General features: G+C 40.3%; 1 protein-coding gene across 2 annotated transcripts in view; it reads right to left on the bottom strand.

Annotated features, from left to right (window-relative positions):
* LOC117212493 (glutamate receptor ionotropic, kainate 2-like) overlaps positions 1 to 16,557 on the bottom strand; it is a 28,032-nt gene that overhangs the window by 5,989 nt on the left and 5,486 nt on the right. Inside the window, exons 5-9 of one of the 2 annotated variants that reach the window (XM_033457384.1) lie at positions 11,063 to 11,260; positions 8,943 to 9,168; positions 7,519 to 7,683; positions 3,022 to 3,122; positions 1,653 to 1,862 (exon numbers count right to left, since the gene is read on the bottom strand). In XM_033457384.1, the coding sequence (XP_033313275.1) occupies positions 1,653 to 1,862; positions 3,022 to 3,122; positions 7,519 to 7,683; positions 8,943 to 9,168; positions 11,063 to 11,260 (900 nt within the window). The remainder of the gene's footprint in view (positions 1 to 1,652; positions 1,863 to 3,021; positions 3,123 to 7,518; positions 7,684 to 8,942; positions 9,169 to 11,062; positions 11,261 to 16,557) is intronic. The other variant, XM_033457383.1, reaches the window with a different exon arrangement.

Below are 16,557 nucleotides of genomic sequence, written 5' to 3'. Positions count from 1 at the left end.
TTCGAACAGAATATTGATGATCGGTGTTCTCTCCGTAGTCGTGGTTACGCACATTTCGAGATATTCCGAGGACCTGCTGGCTGGCTACGTGGAAACGAGCTTGGAAAATGTGACGTAGCTCGGAAAAATCACTTCCGACACGATCAGAAGCACCATTCACGTGAGCTTTCGAGCACGGCGAATGGTTTCGCGTCGGCCACGTTCCTTTCCGATAGCTGTTTAACGAACACTCTATTCTATCGTGTTGAAGAGCCGATATTCGCCGTACTGTAACGGCAAGCAACTTTGCGAAATCAAATTTTACGAGTTACTTAACGCTATGGTATCGTATCGATATCCCAATGGCCCGGAGAATTTTCCTATTAAAACCGAATGTTCCTTCTTGTACCACACAGGGAAAAGATAATTTCGAATAAAGAAATAACGAAAATAGAAATAATTTAGAAAATGGTATTCCTTCCTCTTCCAATTTCAAAACGTTTCGTTATCCTTTCTGGTATCGATATAAAGTACCAAGCGTGGCGCTGTTCTTAGATTCCCTTCACGACTGTTCGTTTGCTCGACTTGAAACGGGTGATTCGACAAATTCGAACATGCACGGCAAAACGATCGATGTCGACGAGGCAGCGAACAAACGTTGGCTAGAGGCGTTCGACTGTACGACGACGAATTTGAAGTGACGTCGTCGTCGCGTTGGATCGTATTACGATCGTTTAACAGAAATACGAGGCATGCAACCAAGTTTTATACACGCGCCCCTACACAAGGGCGCGTATGTCGAAGCGATTACTGCGAATGTAAGCGTGCGTGACTGAGAGCTCCGCGCCAGTTGTGATTAAACGCGCGGTGCTCGTTTCGCTAGTAGTAGCAAGATACATTGGACCGTGCCAAAATGCAGAACATACAGTATTTACGTATTCACGTACAGAGACGAATAAATAAATAAATTTACTCCATGTACAACAGAACGTATATTCGAATCTAGTATTATCAGAGAGACAGACAGAGATACAAAGAAGAAAAAAAAAAACGCATGAAAACGAGGTACAAAAGATATACGAAAGGATAATCAAGGGACAATTCTCGCGCAAGCACTTCCCAATTTGCGATACTCCCTTCTCGCGTTCGTGGCTTCTCGCGTTTTCTCTTCCGTGCGTTCTTACGTGTTTCGAAGCTTGATGAAAGAAACGCACAGATCTGTTGATAGGCTCCATGGAGACTGTCCCTATATCACGGTAATCGAATCTTTCGATTGTTACGCTGGAAAATTGGCGTTGGTATACCAACAAGATACGTTCCCGAGTCAAATCGTTCGTTGATAATAATTCGCGTAGGTGTCTTCGTTACACGTTATTCTCTTCGAGATTGAATTACCGTGAAAGTGGCACAGCTCCGCGTTCAACCGATGGCTTCTCTTCTCGGCTATGACAGAACCTTTTGTAATTCGACGAATTTAGAATAGAACTGGGCGATATAACACCTTTACACCTTTTGGCGTGATACACCAGTACGTATAGAACAAGTAGATATAAAAGAAATGCTACAGCCAGGTAAACTACCTTTTCAAATAACAACAGGATATGGAAAGAGGGAAAAAGAAAAGCTGGAAGAGAGGCCATCGTCAGGAGCCCGTCGTGAGGGACAGGACTTACACCATTTAACCGTGGTATCTCGATGCTCGGAATGTAGGTAGTCTCTTCGTGGCCGGTTGAACAATATCGCGTTCTCCTCCTGGTGGCACGCGGGCTGCAACGGTCGCACGGCACCGCGGCGTCGGAATTGCGCGCCTTCGCGGCTGGCCTCTGCCGCGAGCCGCACCGCACGGCAAACCGCAATTCCGAGGCCATCTCGGCGCACAGGGACTGCCGTGCCGCGGCGTCGAGTCGACGTTTTTTTCGTTTTGCCACCGATGCATGGACAGGGACCGGCAGAACAGGCACAACAATACCAACAAATGATACAGAAAGACGATCGCACCAGACGAGCTCGATACCATGCGAATCCTCTTGCGTACCAGGCCGCTTTTCATCGTAAATTTTCAATGCGAATTATGGTATGCTTGTGATGAGCTTCTTTACAAGTTGTAAATAACGATAGGGTTGAGGAAGAGTTAGAGAAAGTATTTAAGTAACAGCTTCGTTAGTGACATTGTGTCACGTAAAGTTAAAATTCTATGGAACTTCGTGTTATATAGGACAAGATATAGAGGTAAATGTGTTTGATGTTTTATACTCTCAACTTTGTTATCGATTAAAACGAAAATTTTTGCGCTTTTATATTTTTTATTGCGCGTTAATATACCTTATACGTATTGAGAAGTGATATTTTTCCAAACAGTTGGGTTTCGTTTCAAACAGCGATATGGTTTCATATCGCATTTCTTATCCTATGTTGATATTCAAAGAGATCCAAATACTACAAAAAACCTCAAAAAAACCTTCTTATCGTATGAAATAAATAATTCTTTGCGTATCGAATCTCTGGTGAGTTTCGCGTTTCATAATCGTTTATTCTTTGACTGATTTTACATAGGATACACGACACAGCTTTTGGAAGCGTGTGTTTGGAAGCGTAATGTTTAGCATGCTTCATCTGTTTGCAAATTCATCGAACGGATTGATATGAAAGCTGTTTGATTGGTGTTTAACTCGCTACGTAGAGCAGTATCGCATTTAAATCAAACAAGTAGAACGGGAACGTGCGTGCTCAGACGAGCCGGCTATACCACGTGTAATCAAATAAATGTAACGTGATTCTGTCGTTCTACGGGCAAATCGCTCGATCAAAAACTTGAAAATCAAACGGTAGATTTATACCATCGATATGTCATGCAATTGTTTTTCATCGAAGTTTCGAGATATAGCAGGCGAAAGATACGAAATGCGAAAACGATAAAAAAAAAAGCACACTGATGATGAGACGAGCGGCCTTGCACGCAAAAAAGAGGAAAATACACTCATGCAGCACATACACGCGAAGCACGAAATCGCACGCAAGTATCTCGGTGCTTCGTTCGCTTACCCTGTCCGATTGGGCGTTCTTCTTGGAGTTCCAGCAGAACTCGAGGACTGCGACGAGGATAGCCAGGGCCAACCCGCAAACCAGCACGACAAAGACACCACCTGGAAACGAGGAAAACCGGAAGCTCATTATTTTATCGCCGCAGGCTGTCTCTGCTTCTTTTCTGGTGTTGCCCTGTGCACGTTTCACGGTTAATGTAGCTGCCAACCAACGGACTCAGCCAGTCCCTGGGATCTGTCCTCCTATCTATCACCCTCTGACCTCCCGTTTTCATCCTTCGTCGCCCTTTCCACGCCTGTCTATTTATCTATTTATCTATCCATCTGTCTAGCTTCCCATCTATACGACCCTACCGTTATTTACGCTTACGTCTTTCTTCGCCCCCCGTGGCCAACTTTTTTGTTAGCCTGTCTGAATCTACTCGTTTTCTTCTTCTCTTTCGTCACTCTCCTTTCGATGTTGCCCTGGAACTCTCACGAGAAGAAAAAGATTCACGCTGTGAAAGAAAGCTTGTGTATCGCGAGCTCATAGACATAGTCCGAAGGATGTACAATCCAATAGGAGCTTCCCTTGAATTTAATGAAAAGTTGTTCGTCATGAAAATTACACGACTAGGAAGGGAAAGTATCGTTATATTATCAGATAATTACGAATCCAAAAATATGTAATTTTTCTTCGTTTTATTATCATTTTCATGCGAACAGCTTTATTCGCACTTGTATGGTGTAAAGATTACATGACTTTATGGTATTAAAGATTATATGATCTTCTGTTACTATTGTAGCATTTTTCTAATTGTCGCTGCTGTTCCGAGTATTACCATTTTTTTGTATCTTTGAATAGATATCTATGTTTCTATTATTTTTACCATTGATAATTGCTTATTTGGATAGTTAACTCAGCAGTGTCATATCGCGTCATTTTTCACACAGCTATATCTCATTTCCTGTTCAAAGAATTTCGATTATATTTCGCTAGATATAAGGTTGTGAAGTTAGAATAATCCTACAGAGTTTTCGGGATTCTATTGGAATTTATTCTCTATGCCGATCATTTTGTATAGTTCGCGCGGTTGCGCCTCGTCTCGATATTGGATCCAACGAAGTTTTCTCACGAAAACTTTCGATCCTCTACAAATTACGAAGTCCGTCTGGAGCAGTTCAGCCGTGAAACATCCTTTCGTCAATTTTTATATCACAGTGGAAAGAACGTATAAAGATACTCGGTAATAGTTTTGTGTCTCAAATAAATTAATAAACCATCTTTACGACTCAATTAGTGTGCTTTATGAAAAATTCCCTCGTCACATCGGATTTCTACTTCATCTTTATACGAATCCAGGCGTTTTCCCATTCCTCTTTTAACTGGATGAGATCCACGAAATTCAAATCCATATGTATGCTTTAAACATTACGAATCTCTGCACGTAGGCCAGTTCTTTACTATGTTTGTTTGCTTTCGAATCGGCTCGCCTAACTTTCTACTTAATCGTTGCACGGGTATTGCTACTTTTACCTTCGTTTCTCAGCGCTATGTGCTACAGTGCACTGTTGCATTGCAGTATTATGTAAAACAATTTCCCATTAAAATTCCTTCGCTTCACCTCATGTTCTCCAGAGATAGTTCAGGAATTAGTGTTAGATTGTCTAGAAAATTCGTTGCAACAATCAAGAAAGGTTCAAAAATCTACCATCCAACAACTTCACGCGTCTTTTCTTGAAAAATTGTACGTTTTTTTCACTGATGAATTCCTATTTTACTCGATAATTATACACAAATTCCTTGATCTTTCTATTTCTCCAGCTGTCATACCCTTTTCTTAAATAAACCCGCGTTTCGTATTTTTCTCCAAAGTTTGCCCAGTTTTCTCTGATTGGTATACAAAATTCATGATACTTTTTTCAATTGATCTAAGTAAATCGGTACAAGTTCAACCACCGTTTCATTTCGCAATACGATAAATACAAAGAATGATGCATCCGCCACATAGAAATAGACGACGGTGTAAAATAGTTTGCTCGATGTCTACGGTGTAACTTCACCTGTGTTCAGACCTGTATCATCGGTATTATTTGGCCAAGGAACGTAATGGGCTTCAACAGATCGGTCATATTTACATAACTACGCCGACGTTGCGATTTAAAGGACAATTCGCCAGAGATAGCAGAGTCTCCCGCGTGGTCGGCGCTTCTATTTTCTAACCAGTTTCTCTTGTCGTCACGATTTCGCGGTAAGTTGAGGAACGACGCTGACGTCTTAACGCCTGGCTATTACGCTACGATTCATGTTTCACGTTGATAACTTCTGTATTCGTCACTGAATCGGGTCGAAAAGTACCTTTCAGCGTAGACGACGCCTTTCACGAAATTGAAACACGATTTCAGGTCGTTTAATGAAGCAATTAGAAGGAATAGGGCACGAACGTTTATCCAATGATTGCGTTTGCTCAGTAATTCTGATTATTTCGAGTAATTTTGGCTACAGCTTAATTATTCTCGGTTCGTTTCAGTGTTGTACTAGCTTTAATATTGATTTTGCGAGAGAAGATATTTGGTAAGGTTAAACATTGTCAGACGAAAATGTGGAATCGCTATGTAATTATTCCGTAGAATACAAAAATTAAAAATTTAGAATTCTCTTATCATAGACGAGCATTATAGTTAAGGATTTATTAAATTAAAGGGGATGTTATTTGAATGTAGATACATGCAAAACTCATATGTTACAATACGTAAGAATGTAAAATTTGAAGTCCCTGCAGATGAAGTTCACGGTGAAATTCCAACACTCCTATCGTTCCTTCTCATCCCTTGTTTTACAAATAACAGGCGTGTCTTATAAAATGGCGATTAACAGTGGTGCGACTGAAATTTCACGAGGTGTATGAGGATCGTTTGTCCTTTTTCTTGTCTCGACGAGTACGTTCGCGCTGGTGGCAAAGTGGGTACTTATCTAAGTTGCAGGCCAGTCAGCGACAAGGAGCGAGAGGAGAAAAAGGAGAGAAAGAATGAATGGCAGGAATTCTCCGCTAGTAGGAAAAAAGGAATAGAAGGATACAAAGGACCGGCGAGAGAAAATAAAAAGCGAGGATCTGTTGTGACTTCCATAAAATCCGGAAAGGGTTCCACGGGACATCCAAGAAAAATTCTCCACGAACATCTCGCGAGATTTCTCTGAGCTTGAAAGCATTCCAAGTCTTGTGTTGCACTTCCGCCGTGTCGACGCTTTACTCTCTTTGTTGGCGTTTGTTGTGTGAAGTGTTCGCAACTAATGAACTGATTTTCCGAATCAAAAGAGCGTATTTTGATTTTTGTTTCTTCGGTACAAATAGAAATAAATACCTAGGATTTTATGTTTCATTCTCTTTCTTATCTCTCGAGCGATATTCTTCCTTGAGTTTTGCAGAAGGGTTTTGGCAGTCTGGAAATGGCATGTTACGTGACTGTACTATATTCGATTGAAATCCATCCGTAGTTGATTATGTAACCTGACAGGCTCGCCGAAAGCCCACAAATTAAGTTAGTTACACACTGCACGGGATGCAGAAACGATCAGAACGAACCTAATGATTTCGACGCCATTGTTCCGTACACGTTTCATCGACCTCATTTACGTTCGTAAATTACAGAGTATAATTATAGCAAGTCTAGATCAACGATACTCAGTCATTCAAATTTTCAGGAAAATTCTATAGCACCATCTACCATTATATGTATATTGTACGGCTCAAATTTCCGATATGATCGTTATCGTGATTATTATCGAGAAATATCTTCCCTATTATTATACTTTAATAGAGTGACGTCAAGTAGATTCAATTTTACTCGTATTATTTTATAATTACGTTTTTATTTCAACGTTTATTATTTGACGTGGACGTTTTATAGGGCTTCCAAATTATTTCGGTGAAACGAATTCATTTGGATCGACTCGTTCCGACATAGACAGCCGTTTCACGCCAGTGACATCGATGGCATTGTTTCGGTATTTCGAATTTAATTAACGGAACATTCGTTATATGAAAATTCTCCACCTCAAACATTTCACACCGTGCCAATTATGTTCTGTATAAAATCGTTTTCTCTATTCGCAGCAGGCATTGTTCGACACTGTTCTTCTCTGTCTATTCTTTCCAATAAAATCTGCAGTGAAAACAACTAACGAAACTTTTTATCATCAAAGGACACTATTGACAATTTCGAGTAGAGATTTTAACACTTCACCCGATACTTCAACCTTATCCTCCCTTCTCCAGTCTTCCTAACTAAATTTATATGAAGATAACTAACGAAACTTTTTATCATTAAGAAACGTTACCGATGATTTGAAATAATATTATTCTAACTCTTCACCCGATACTTGCTACCTCAAAATTGGACAAAGTTATCTCCATACCTTCTTTCCTCCTGGCGATAAATTACAGCTTTCTCACAATCTCGGCCTTCTTTCTAAACGCGGAAAAACATTGTCAAATTTGCTAATTCTCGTTGGGCTCACCGATATTTTCGACTCCCAGCGCGTTTGCTTTGCTCTCCTTGCTCTTCTCGTCCCGGTTGCACACATCTCCGGTATTTTTCCACCATTTATCGTATAGAATCTGGATCACGCCCTTCTCCTGCAGCTCGAGAATCGCCAGAGATATTTTATCCCTCCAGGGCGAGCCTGCATATAAAACGGCTTCGTTAGGCTGGTCAAGGAACCGGTGATCCCGTCTTTGAAACGTCCCGACTTCAGAGAAACGTCTCGAGAAGGTGGAATTGCTCCGACTGGTCCTTCTTAGTTCCCCGAGGCGACTACGAAACGGAACGGAGAGCTACTGGATCTCTTCCCTTCTCTCTTAATTCTTACGAATCGCTCATTCAAAGCCAAAAGACAGTTTCCGCTCGCAAGCTTGCTAGAAAACTTGCGAATGTTCGTCACGCGACCGACGATTCGTTATTAAAAACGGACCCAAAACGAGGCGTCGAAAGAGTGAGTTAAAACGCAGACACGTTATTCCAATTAAGAAATTGCTTAGCGACCAGTCTCGTCTGACTATGTAGCAGTTGCGCGTAACTTTCAGCTCGTGTCTGCCCGCTGAGAAACCGAATTACACGGATTTAAAACTCGGACCCAGTGTCGTCTCCGCGTTAATTAAATCTCCTTCGACGAAAGAGAGCGCGAGCGACGAACTTTGCCGAATTTCGCAACGAAAACGCCGGATTTCTTAGTCGTTGTGTTTCTTTCCGTTTCACAGTCATTCAAGCGCGATTTTATACTCGGGCGAGCTACAAATCCTTGAACTTTACGGTGTTTGCCACGGAACGCTGTTCACGCCTTTCTTTCTCACCGCTTGCCACTAAATTCCGTTGCAATTTCTCGCGCTGCAAACTACCGCCGTGCGATATTAACAGCGAACGATATTTACGTGTTTGTTTCGCCGCGTAGCAAGTTTTCTTACGTGGTACATCGTTCGAACGGTACCAAGCCGGCCATTATATCGCGAAAGTCAAGCGTTCGACACGCTTTTGTACGCTTGCCAGGCTCGTTGTTTCGATTCACAATGCATGTGTGTTAATTAAGACCGCAAAACGTTAAACGCGAGAACAAAACGCGGCAAAGTGGTAGCATAATTTTCACGAAGCTAAACACTTTGAAGGATGTTTTATAACGCGAAAAAGCTTGCTTGCATTGCAAACCGAGCGATTACAAAATATTTTTTAAATAAACAATTGTGAATTTATTACTCCACCGGGAAAGAGAATGATATTTTCTGGCACGCTTCATCAAGAATTTTTCAACTTTTTTACACAGAGTGGATATGTTGGGGAAGAGTGAATTTTCCTGCGAGTATAAAAAAACGAAAAAAAAAAAGAAAATGGACATTTCTTTATGATTAGATCGAACCGCAGAAATAGGCTTCGATTGTTTTCCGATATTACCTTTCGGAGTGGCAATCCCGTAACCTTTGCTGTCCAACAGGCCGCCGATTTGCGTGAGGTTGCAATCTCGTTGCACAGCGTAATCGAGCATGGTGGATTCCATCAGGAAAGCGTAGTCACCCTCGAGCACTCTTTTCACTCCGTCCTCGTAGCTTTTCACGAATACCGATGGCGATTTCGTTTCCATGAACTCCCACATCTTTTTGTATATTCCAATCTTCGAGTCCTGTTATTGCAAATATTACAATTATCGTTTGCCTGTTTGCGTTTCTTAAAAATGAATATCATATCGGGACTACAGGTAATTTGGCACACTGTGATCGTATACTAATTTTTTATGAGAGGAGATTCAGTATCGCGACGTGTTTTCTGTTTAATTGTTCCGCAACCGGTTATTTTCATTTTCATTGTCATTTGAATATTCGTTTCAAACAAGCGCAAAAGGAATTTCTTTTTGCCCTATTTCGAATTAATCAAACACGTTTGTGAAGCATAGTATATCCGTGCTGTGTTTTCTGCCATTTAGAAATATAGAGTATGTCTGTTTTATCTGGAAACACGCAGATATCTCGAAAACTACGAATAATACGAAAAAATGTTTGAAATACATGTTGCACGTTTTCGAACGGTGGATACATATCCTGCCGATATTTATTACACTTCGCAATGATCTTGAAAAGCCATATGGAAATCACGGTTATATTTTAAATGACAAGTATATCTTTTTATTCCATATTCTTGTTATCCACATCGAAATATTTTCGAAACATTACTCGTATTTTTTACATAAACTACTACCGAGATATTAATTCTGCCGGAGGATGGAATAGTATTTAGCATACAGACACACACACACACACACATACACGTAATCGGTTCTTTTTCATAGTATACATAGTATATATACACCCCGTGGTGGTAGGTACATCAGGTAACGCCAATGCCTCCGGCATATCAAATTTAGGATTTAATATCTCGACAGTGGTTTATGCAAAGAATACAAGTATGTGGTGCTTTGAAAATATTTTGACGCAGGCTATAAGGATATAGGATGAAAAACATAATCTGCATAAGACTTTTCAAAGTTTTTGTATCAGCTATAGTTCTCGAGATATTTACGTGTTTGCAGATAAAACGGATAGACTGTATACGTATCGGTGTATATTCTTTTCATGAGTATTGGTTAGGGAATAACGAAGAGGATACAATCGACGCTACAAAGGATGCTTTTTTCAAATTTCTCCGACCGCGTTTCCAGTCATTCGAACACGGAGCGTGCCGACTTTAGTAATAACGTACGTCCTGAGAATAAATCAGTGATCATGGCGGCGCGCAAAGTGCTATTTCAATATCGCAATATTAATATAATTTAGCGGATACGCGTTGTTGGAATGTCGTTCCGAATTTAATAACGTTAAAAGTCGGCGTTAAAGGATGGATATTCGACGAATTCGCCGGTATGAAAGCTACCTCCCGTGATAATTAGTCGAATTTGTCTCGCATTATGAACGGTATGTTTATGGTTTTAATATTTCGAACGAATTATGAATATACGCGCGATTCACGTTCAACAAAATATCCGTAAGAAGCGGGTGGAATGCGAATGAAAATCGTGACTCTTGCAGAATGCTAGTTGCTACGTAGACAATGAGCCACGTGACGTTAATTAATATCAATGAATTTATATCATTGTTGGAGAAAAAGAAGACCAAACGTGAGACTACGTTAATTCTATGATTCTATTGTATATACGAGAAGAAAGAGAACAATTATAAAACAATATTTGTTCTTGTTCTTATTGTTAGTTTTTGTTGTAATATAAAAAATATTTATTTCGCATATCTGGAATTACATTACTTATACTCGGCATTTTTCGAATCTACCACTCAAATTCTACAAAAATTGGCTTGATTTAACTAGTTTGATCCTCAAGTATAGAATTTCACGCAGGTAAGTTTCAACGCAACTGTGTTAAACTTTGCTTTAGTTGCTAACAACGTGTTCTAAACTTTTGCGTATCTGCGGAGATGTTCATTAAATCCGTCACTCACAACTTCTCGCATCTATTGATTTCGTATTTAAATTTCCTTTTAAACAATTTGATAATCTTTGATACTTACTCTGAAGAACGTCATCGTACTTCCACCCTCTAAAGTTCCATAGGAAATCTGCGTTTGTTCCGCGAGATCTGCCGCGTTCTCGATCGGCGTGATCATCCTCTCGACAGTGAGGAAGGCAGCCAAGTTCGCCGTGTAAGAGGAGATGATGATTAACGTGAAGAACCACCAGATTCCGCCAACAATTCTCGTGCTGGTTGCCTGATAATGACGATCGATAGGCCTCTTACGTAATGGAAAATTGCACCCCTCTCGCGAGCAATTCCTTCTCGGAAATCGTTCGAGCCGCCTCGAAATTGCAACCCTTTAACTACCGACCAAGTGGAATAGCGAAACAAGAAGTTGTTATTAGCCAATTTCTTTCATTTTTTTTTTCCGAATCGGATGCGTCTAAATTTTTCACAATATCTATTATGAAATTTGTGTCATTCTATGAATTCTTCATACTGTTAAATATTTATTAATTCTTAAATGAAGTTCATATTTTCGTTATTATAACTATATAGTTTTTCAGATTACCTGATAATTTTGTTTATTAAATCATTATGTTTTAATTGTTGTTTTAGTTAATTGTTAAAGTGGAAAATGTACGAACGCTGAAGCTTATAAAATTCTCCACTTACATTAAAGACTTTAAGAAGATTCATCAAATATAACGTGATGAAATATTTACGACGAAATATTGTATCGAAATAACTGGCGTTCGTCTGGCAATCGGTTTTCTTGCGAATGTTGCCTCGATATCGCATCTCCGTGCCCCGGAAGCCCATAAAGAGCCTCGACGATCAATTGAAACCACGTCAGTGGAGCATCGAGGTCGGGAGACGATTTAAGAGCTTCGTGTCTCTGCTACGTTCCACTCGAAGAATGCAATATGCGGTCTCATTTACACCCTTCTGAGCCCACTAATGGCATATTTCGTTCCATTAGCTATGGTACCAAGTGGTTCATGCTAACGATTACCGTGACTCGAAACATTTCTTAATATGTAATTCCTTCTACTTTACGATATGAAAGATGTTATTCAAATTACCATATAAGTAAGTACTATACTTACTTTGTGGTAAGTGTACAAACACCTACACGAGCCAGTGTGTGTTTTGCAGCCGCTATAGATCTTTCAAATATCTTCTACAAAGTATAATTTTCCTTGCTTTAATTTTCCTCTAGAAATATTTATAAAGACATTTGGCTGTTAACGCGGGGAAAAGAATGAAAGAAATGGAATAGAAGTGGCTGGTTTCGCTATACCCACCGCAGTAGAAAAGAAATTGCCCGTTTCTTGATATTTATTCATATCGCCAACGGTGTCGAGGCAAATATCTCGCAGACTCGAGGATTACGCTGCTCTATTTTCTCTTTCGCCGTGTCACATCGCCGATACGACTTGGAAAATCTCTCGAACGATAAGTTTCCAGCGAGAGGAATTCTCGCGGTACCCGTGCGGCGCGAGCTTCTTCCCGCGCTTTCCCGTTTATTCCAGAATTTTCAATGAAAGGAGGGGATCGCGATCTCGCTCGAGCACTCTCGAATCCGACCTTTTTACGCGGATGTCTGGGATTCATAGAGCTCGCAGCCGCGTAGAATCGCCATTCTCCGCGAACTTCGCAACGACAACCCTGCATGTACACACATGCCACCAGAGCCGGCTAGCACCATATGTCGTACAGGTGTTTCTCGTCTCGTTAGAAACCATTTTCACCTCGCTGGGTATTATGTCTGTGGCCACAGGGAAGATTCAATTCAGTGGAAAAGGGTATATAGTAAACTCTTGGCGCACGAACAATTTCTAACTGTGTGTAATTCGGTACAAATTGGATTTCTTTTTGACTATTTCACATCTGCTTGGAAAATGGTGTTAATCAGAAGGGATTCTAAAATAAATCTTATGCAGTTAGAGCGCTCTTATTGCTTTACAACTACTTAGTGGCGGGTTTCGAAATTGCTACCAAGCGTGTAAGATGAATTAACCGCATCGTGGATCATGTAACGTTATTACATCAAGCTCGAGGCAAATTTTCAACTTACGCCCTATAAAGCATTTTAACCCCTGCTGCGAATGTAGCTTCATAAACAGCTATTACATGCAGTTTTTATCGCCGGACGTAGCACTTACGACGGACATGGCGATTATGAAATATGTTGTTGCAAAAATATGTTGTTCTCGAAGTTATCAACTGTCTCATCAAATATTTATGGCTCCATTTATGTAACCTACTAATCTATCAAACTTCGCACATGGACTAGACAAGATTAAAAACGAAGATTTCCCATAGTAATCTCGACTACCAGAGAAGTTCGTCGTCGAATTCTACGCGAAACTACTTGCTCCACGTTCGAACTTTTCCCGCGCAAAGGGGACTCACTTTCCTGAATGACGTGCAGAAATTTTCTTAAGCCTGCGAATGAAAACTTTTCAAATCGTAAGAAATCTGCTCTAGCGGTAATTCCGTTGGATTTAGTCGGACTAACAGGAAGGAGGAGAAGCTGTCAGCGGGAACGATACGACGGAAGTGAGGCGAACGAAATGTAAGGTGCTTGGCTGCTATGTGCATGCAGGGGTGACATGCGATCTCTCGATACTCGATCGTTCTGTTTCTATCGAGATTTCCTGTCGTGTTCGTCGGTGCAACTAAAGTGTTCACGCTATTTCAATTCGTGCTACTTGAATGAGAAAAGATCTTTCGTCTGCTTAAGATCCTGCGTAATCGATAACAAAAAGAGATATCGCTAGGATGAATAAGGCACTTTGCTCTTCTATTCTCAACGTGAAGTTAAAAGGCATACTAGACAAATAGAACGGTGAACATCCTCCAATTTTATCCGCGGATTATGTAAACGAATGTATCTGTTCCCTGATCTCGTTTTGTCTACGTTTAGAGTCACACGATGTACTCATATGGTGCTTGAAACATTTCTGCGCTTTGTACGGTGTTTCTCGTTTGTTAAATAGGGAAGCTCGTTAGACTTCGTTCCATTTTATGGCTCGAGTTTGATGGATCATCTTCCTTTGAAACTTTTCGAAAAATGAGACCACTCGCTTTCACGGTCTTGGAAATATAATGAAATATTAGATAAACACGAGATTCGAAATACCCTGTCTTTGTATTATACTCTATCGGGTATTTTTAACTCAAACATAACATACATTAAGTTCTCCAGGAATTCAGCTTAACAAACGGAATTAGAAACCTAATTTCTCCAAAGAAAGCGTATCAAAAGGGATGAAAACACTTCCACTGAGATTAAAAACAACGAAAACTAGTGTCCTCAGAAATGCGAGAAGAAATTAGAGAAACTGCTTTTCCTCCCTCCCCCCTCGCCCCACCCTTCAAAACGAACCGAATAAGACGAAACAAAGAAACCAGAAAATAAAGGCCAGAGCGAGGGCAAAGCTGCGTTGTTTCCGTAATTGTTTGGTAAATAAAACCGGGCTTTCCTGTGGCCCGGTCCTAAGCACGCAGTTAAGAGCACGCGGCTTGTGCCTCCACACTTGCTACCTTTATGACAATACTACGAATTTCACGAGGTCGTTTTAAATGCTCACCTTTATTGCGGATAATATCGTTACAAGATACAAGTTACTTTACAGTCTCGTGATATCGTTGTTAGCTCAGCTATGTGTCTCGAGATGCTTTTAGTCGATTTTAAATCACGAGCTTTTTCATTCATTTTCATTCGTCGGATCTATACTGTATGTATCGCGAGTTTGACAACCTATAAAATTTATGAATCGTTCCGAGGAATCGTTCTTCCAATAATTCACGCGAGTGTGTCGTTTCTTCGTCGAATAACGTTGCTTGTATATTCATACATTCGAGATGAATGGATTCGTAGAAACCAACGAGCTTCCGATTGTGTGTTACGAAGATTTTATTTGTACAAGTGATCGTTCTCAACTGCCGGACTCTGTGGTGACACGTTTACCTTAGGGTTGAGATCGCTGCCCTGTTGCATAAGCGTGCCGACTGTAAACCAGAAGCTGTTGGCCAGGGTGAACTCGTTGACCGTTCTCGGTAGAGGAATGTCGTCGCTGTCAGGATCCAACGCGCTCACGTGACTACCCTGATGACATCGGGACCCCCGCCAAGTGGTGCGAAATTTCAAGGACAATTACACAAGCTGTCCGTAAGTAGTTAGCGGTTATTCGAGCGATCGAAAGGGTCGTGAGTATCGAATAGGATTGTTCAACAATACGACGTTTCTGATCGTGTAAATACTTTCAACGATGTTACAGCTGGCTAAGAATCTCTATGATGGCTTTAGAATAATTTTCAGTATCGTAACAGTGACGCAAAAGAATTTCCAATTGCCCGTGCATACTTCTGGAAATTCATAACAACGTTATACAATTAATTTTGGTAACCTGAATGACTGAAACAATTTTTAGGAATATATTATACATTGAGATATTGCGAGGACTGCGAACACAACTTGAAATGTAATAGATCAATACGCAATCTAGTTATCATTTCTTCCACAGACTTGATATCCATTACAAAACTCACAAATATTAAATTTTGTAGTTACAGGGCATTGAATTTTAAATTTTGAATTGAAAATTGAATTTTCATTGCGAGAATTGTCAAATTCTTCTGAAATATAAACACTCCAAAGTTACTCTATTGTGCTCTAATTAGGCCGATATTGGATCCACAATTTGAGCATCATATTTCAACACAGAGTTCTACGTATAGCTGTCAAGCACTGTAATGAATCCATACCTTCTACGTATTATAATTATCAGCTCATGATATCCATTCTTGGCCTTATATCATCGGAATATAGAAATCTCTTTATGAACAAACAGGATGTGAAGAGTTAGTGTTTAAATGATCTTCTAGACTGTCCTCGAATCATTGAAAATTTTAAAATCAATGTCCCTACCAGAAACATACGACGATACGATCTCCTTTATATGTACCCTCGCAATACGTCGTTCAATACTTTACTGGTTTTAATTGCATTGCGTTAAATACCAACAACACATTCATCTATTGATATATTTTCTCAAACTTGCCGAAGATTTAAGAAATTTTTATATCTCATCTTAATTCACAATTGAATTATAACTTATAATGTGTAATGCAATATTATATATTCTGTGTGATGATGCTTTTTCTCCGCAAAAGAAAAAAATTGAGATTGATATTTTAATTCGTCTATTTTTTCACGACACCTTTCTGCGTCGGTTTCACTCGATTCAATTCCGTAGTCGATTAGCACCACTCGACGAGAGCCTACCTGTAGCGGACATTTGCAGCTTGGGCAGGGTGTCGGTTCAATCCATTCGTAAGGCGAGAATCTCGCCACTATCCAAATCGTTAGGGACACCATCACGTAAGCGCCCAGCATGGATAACCAAATCTCCACGGCGAGGGGATTCATGAACGAGAACAGCCTCGACGGCATTCGCCCGGAAACCTGCAGCAATTACACGTATTTCCGGATTACTAATCCCCGATTTTTCTCTCTATATCTCCCTCTACCCACTTATC

Source organism: Bombus bifarius, unplaced genomic scaffold, assembly GCF_011952205.1.
Source record: "Bombus bifarius isolate JDL3187 unplaced genomic scaffold, Bbif_JDL3187 scf7180000008307, whole genome shotgun sequence".
Lineage (NCBI taxonomy): Eukaryota > Metazoa > Arthropoda > Insecta > Hymenoptera > Apidae > Bombus > Bombus bifarius.
Note: the sequence above shows the minus strand (reverse complement) of the source record. Positions and strands in the feature narration are given on the sequence as shown.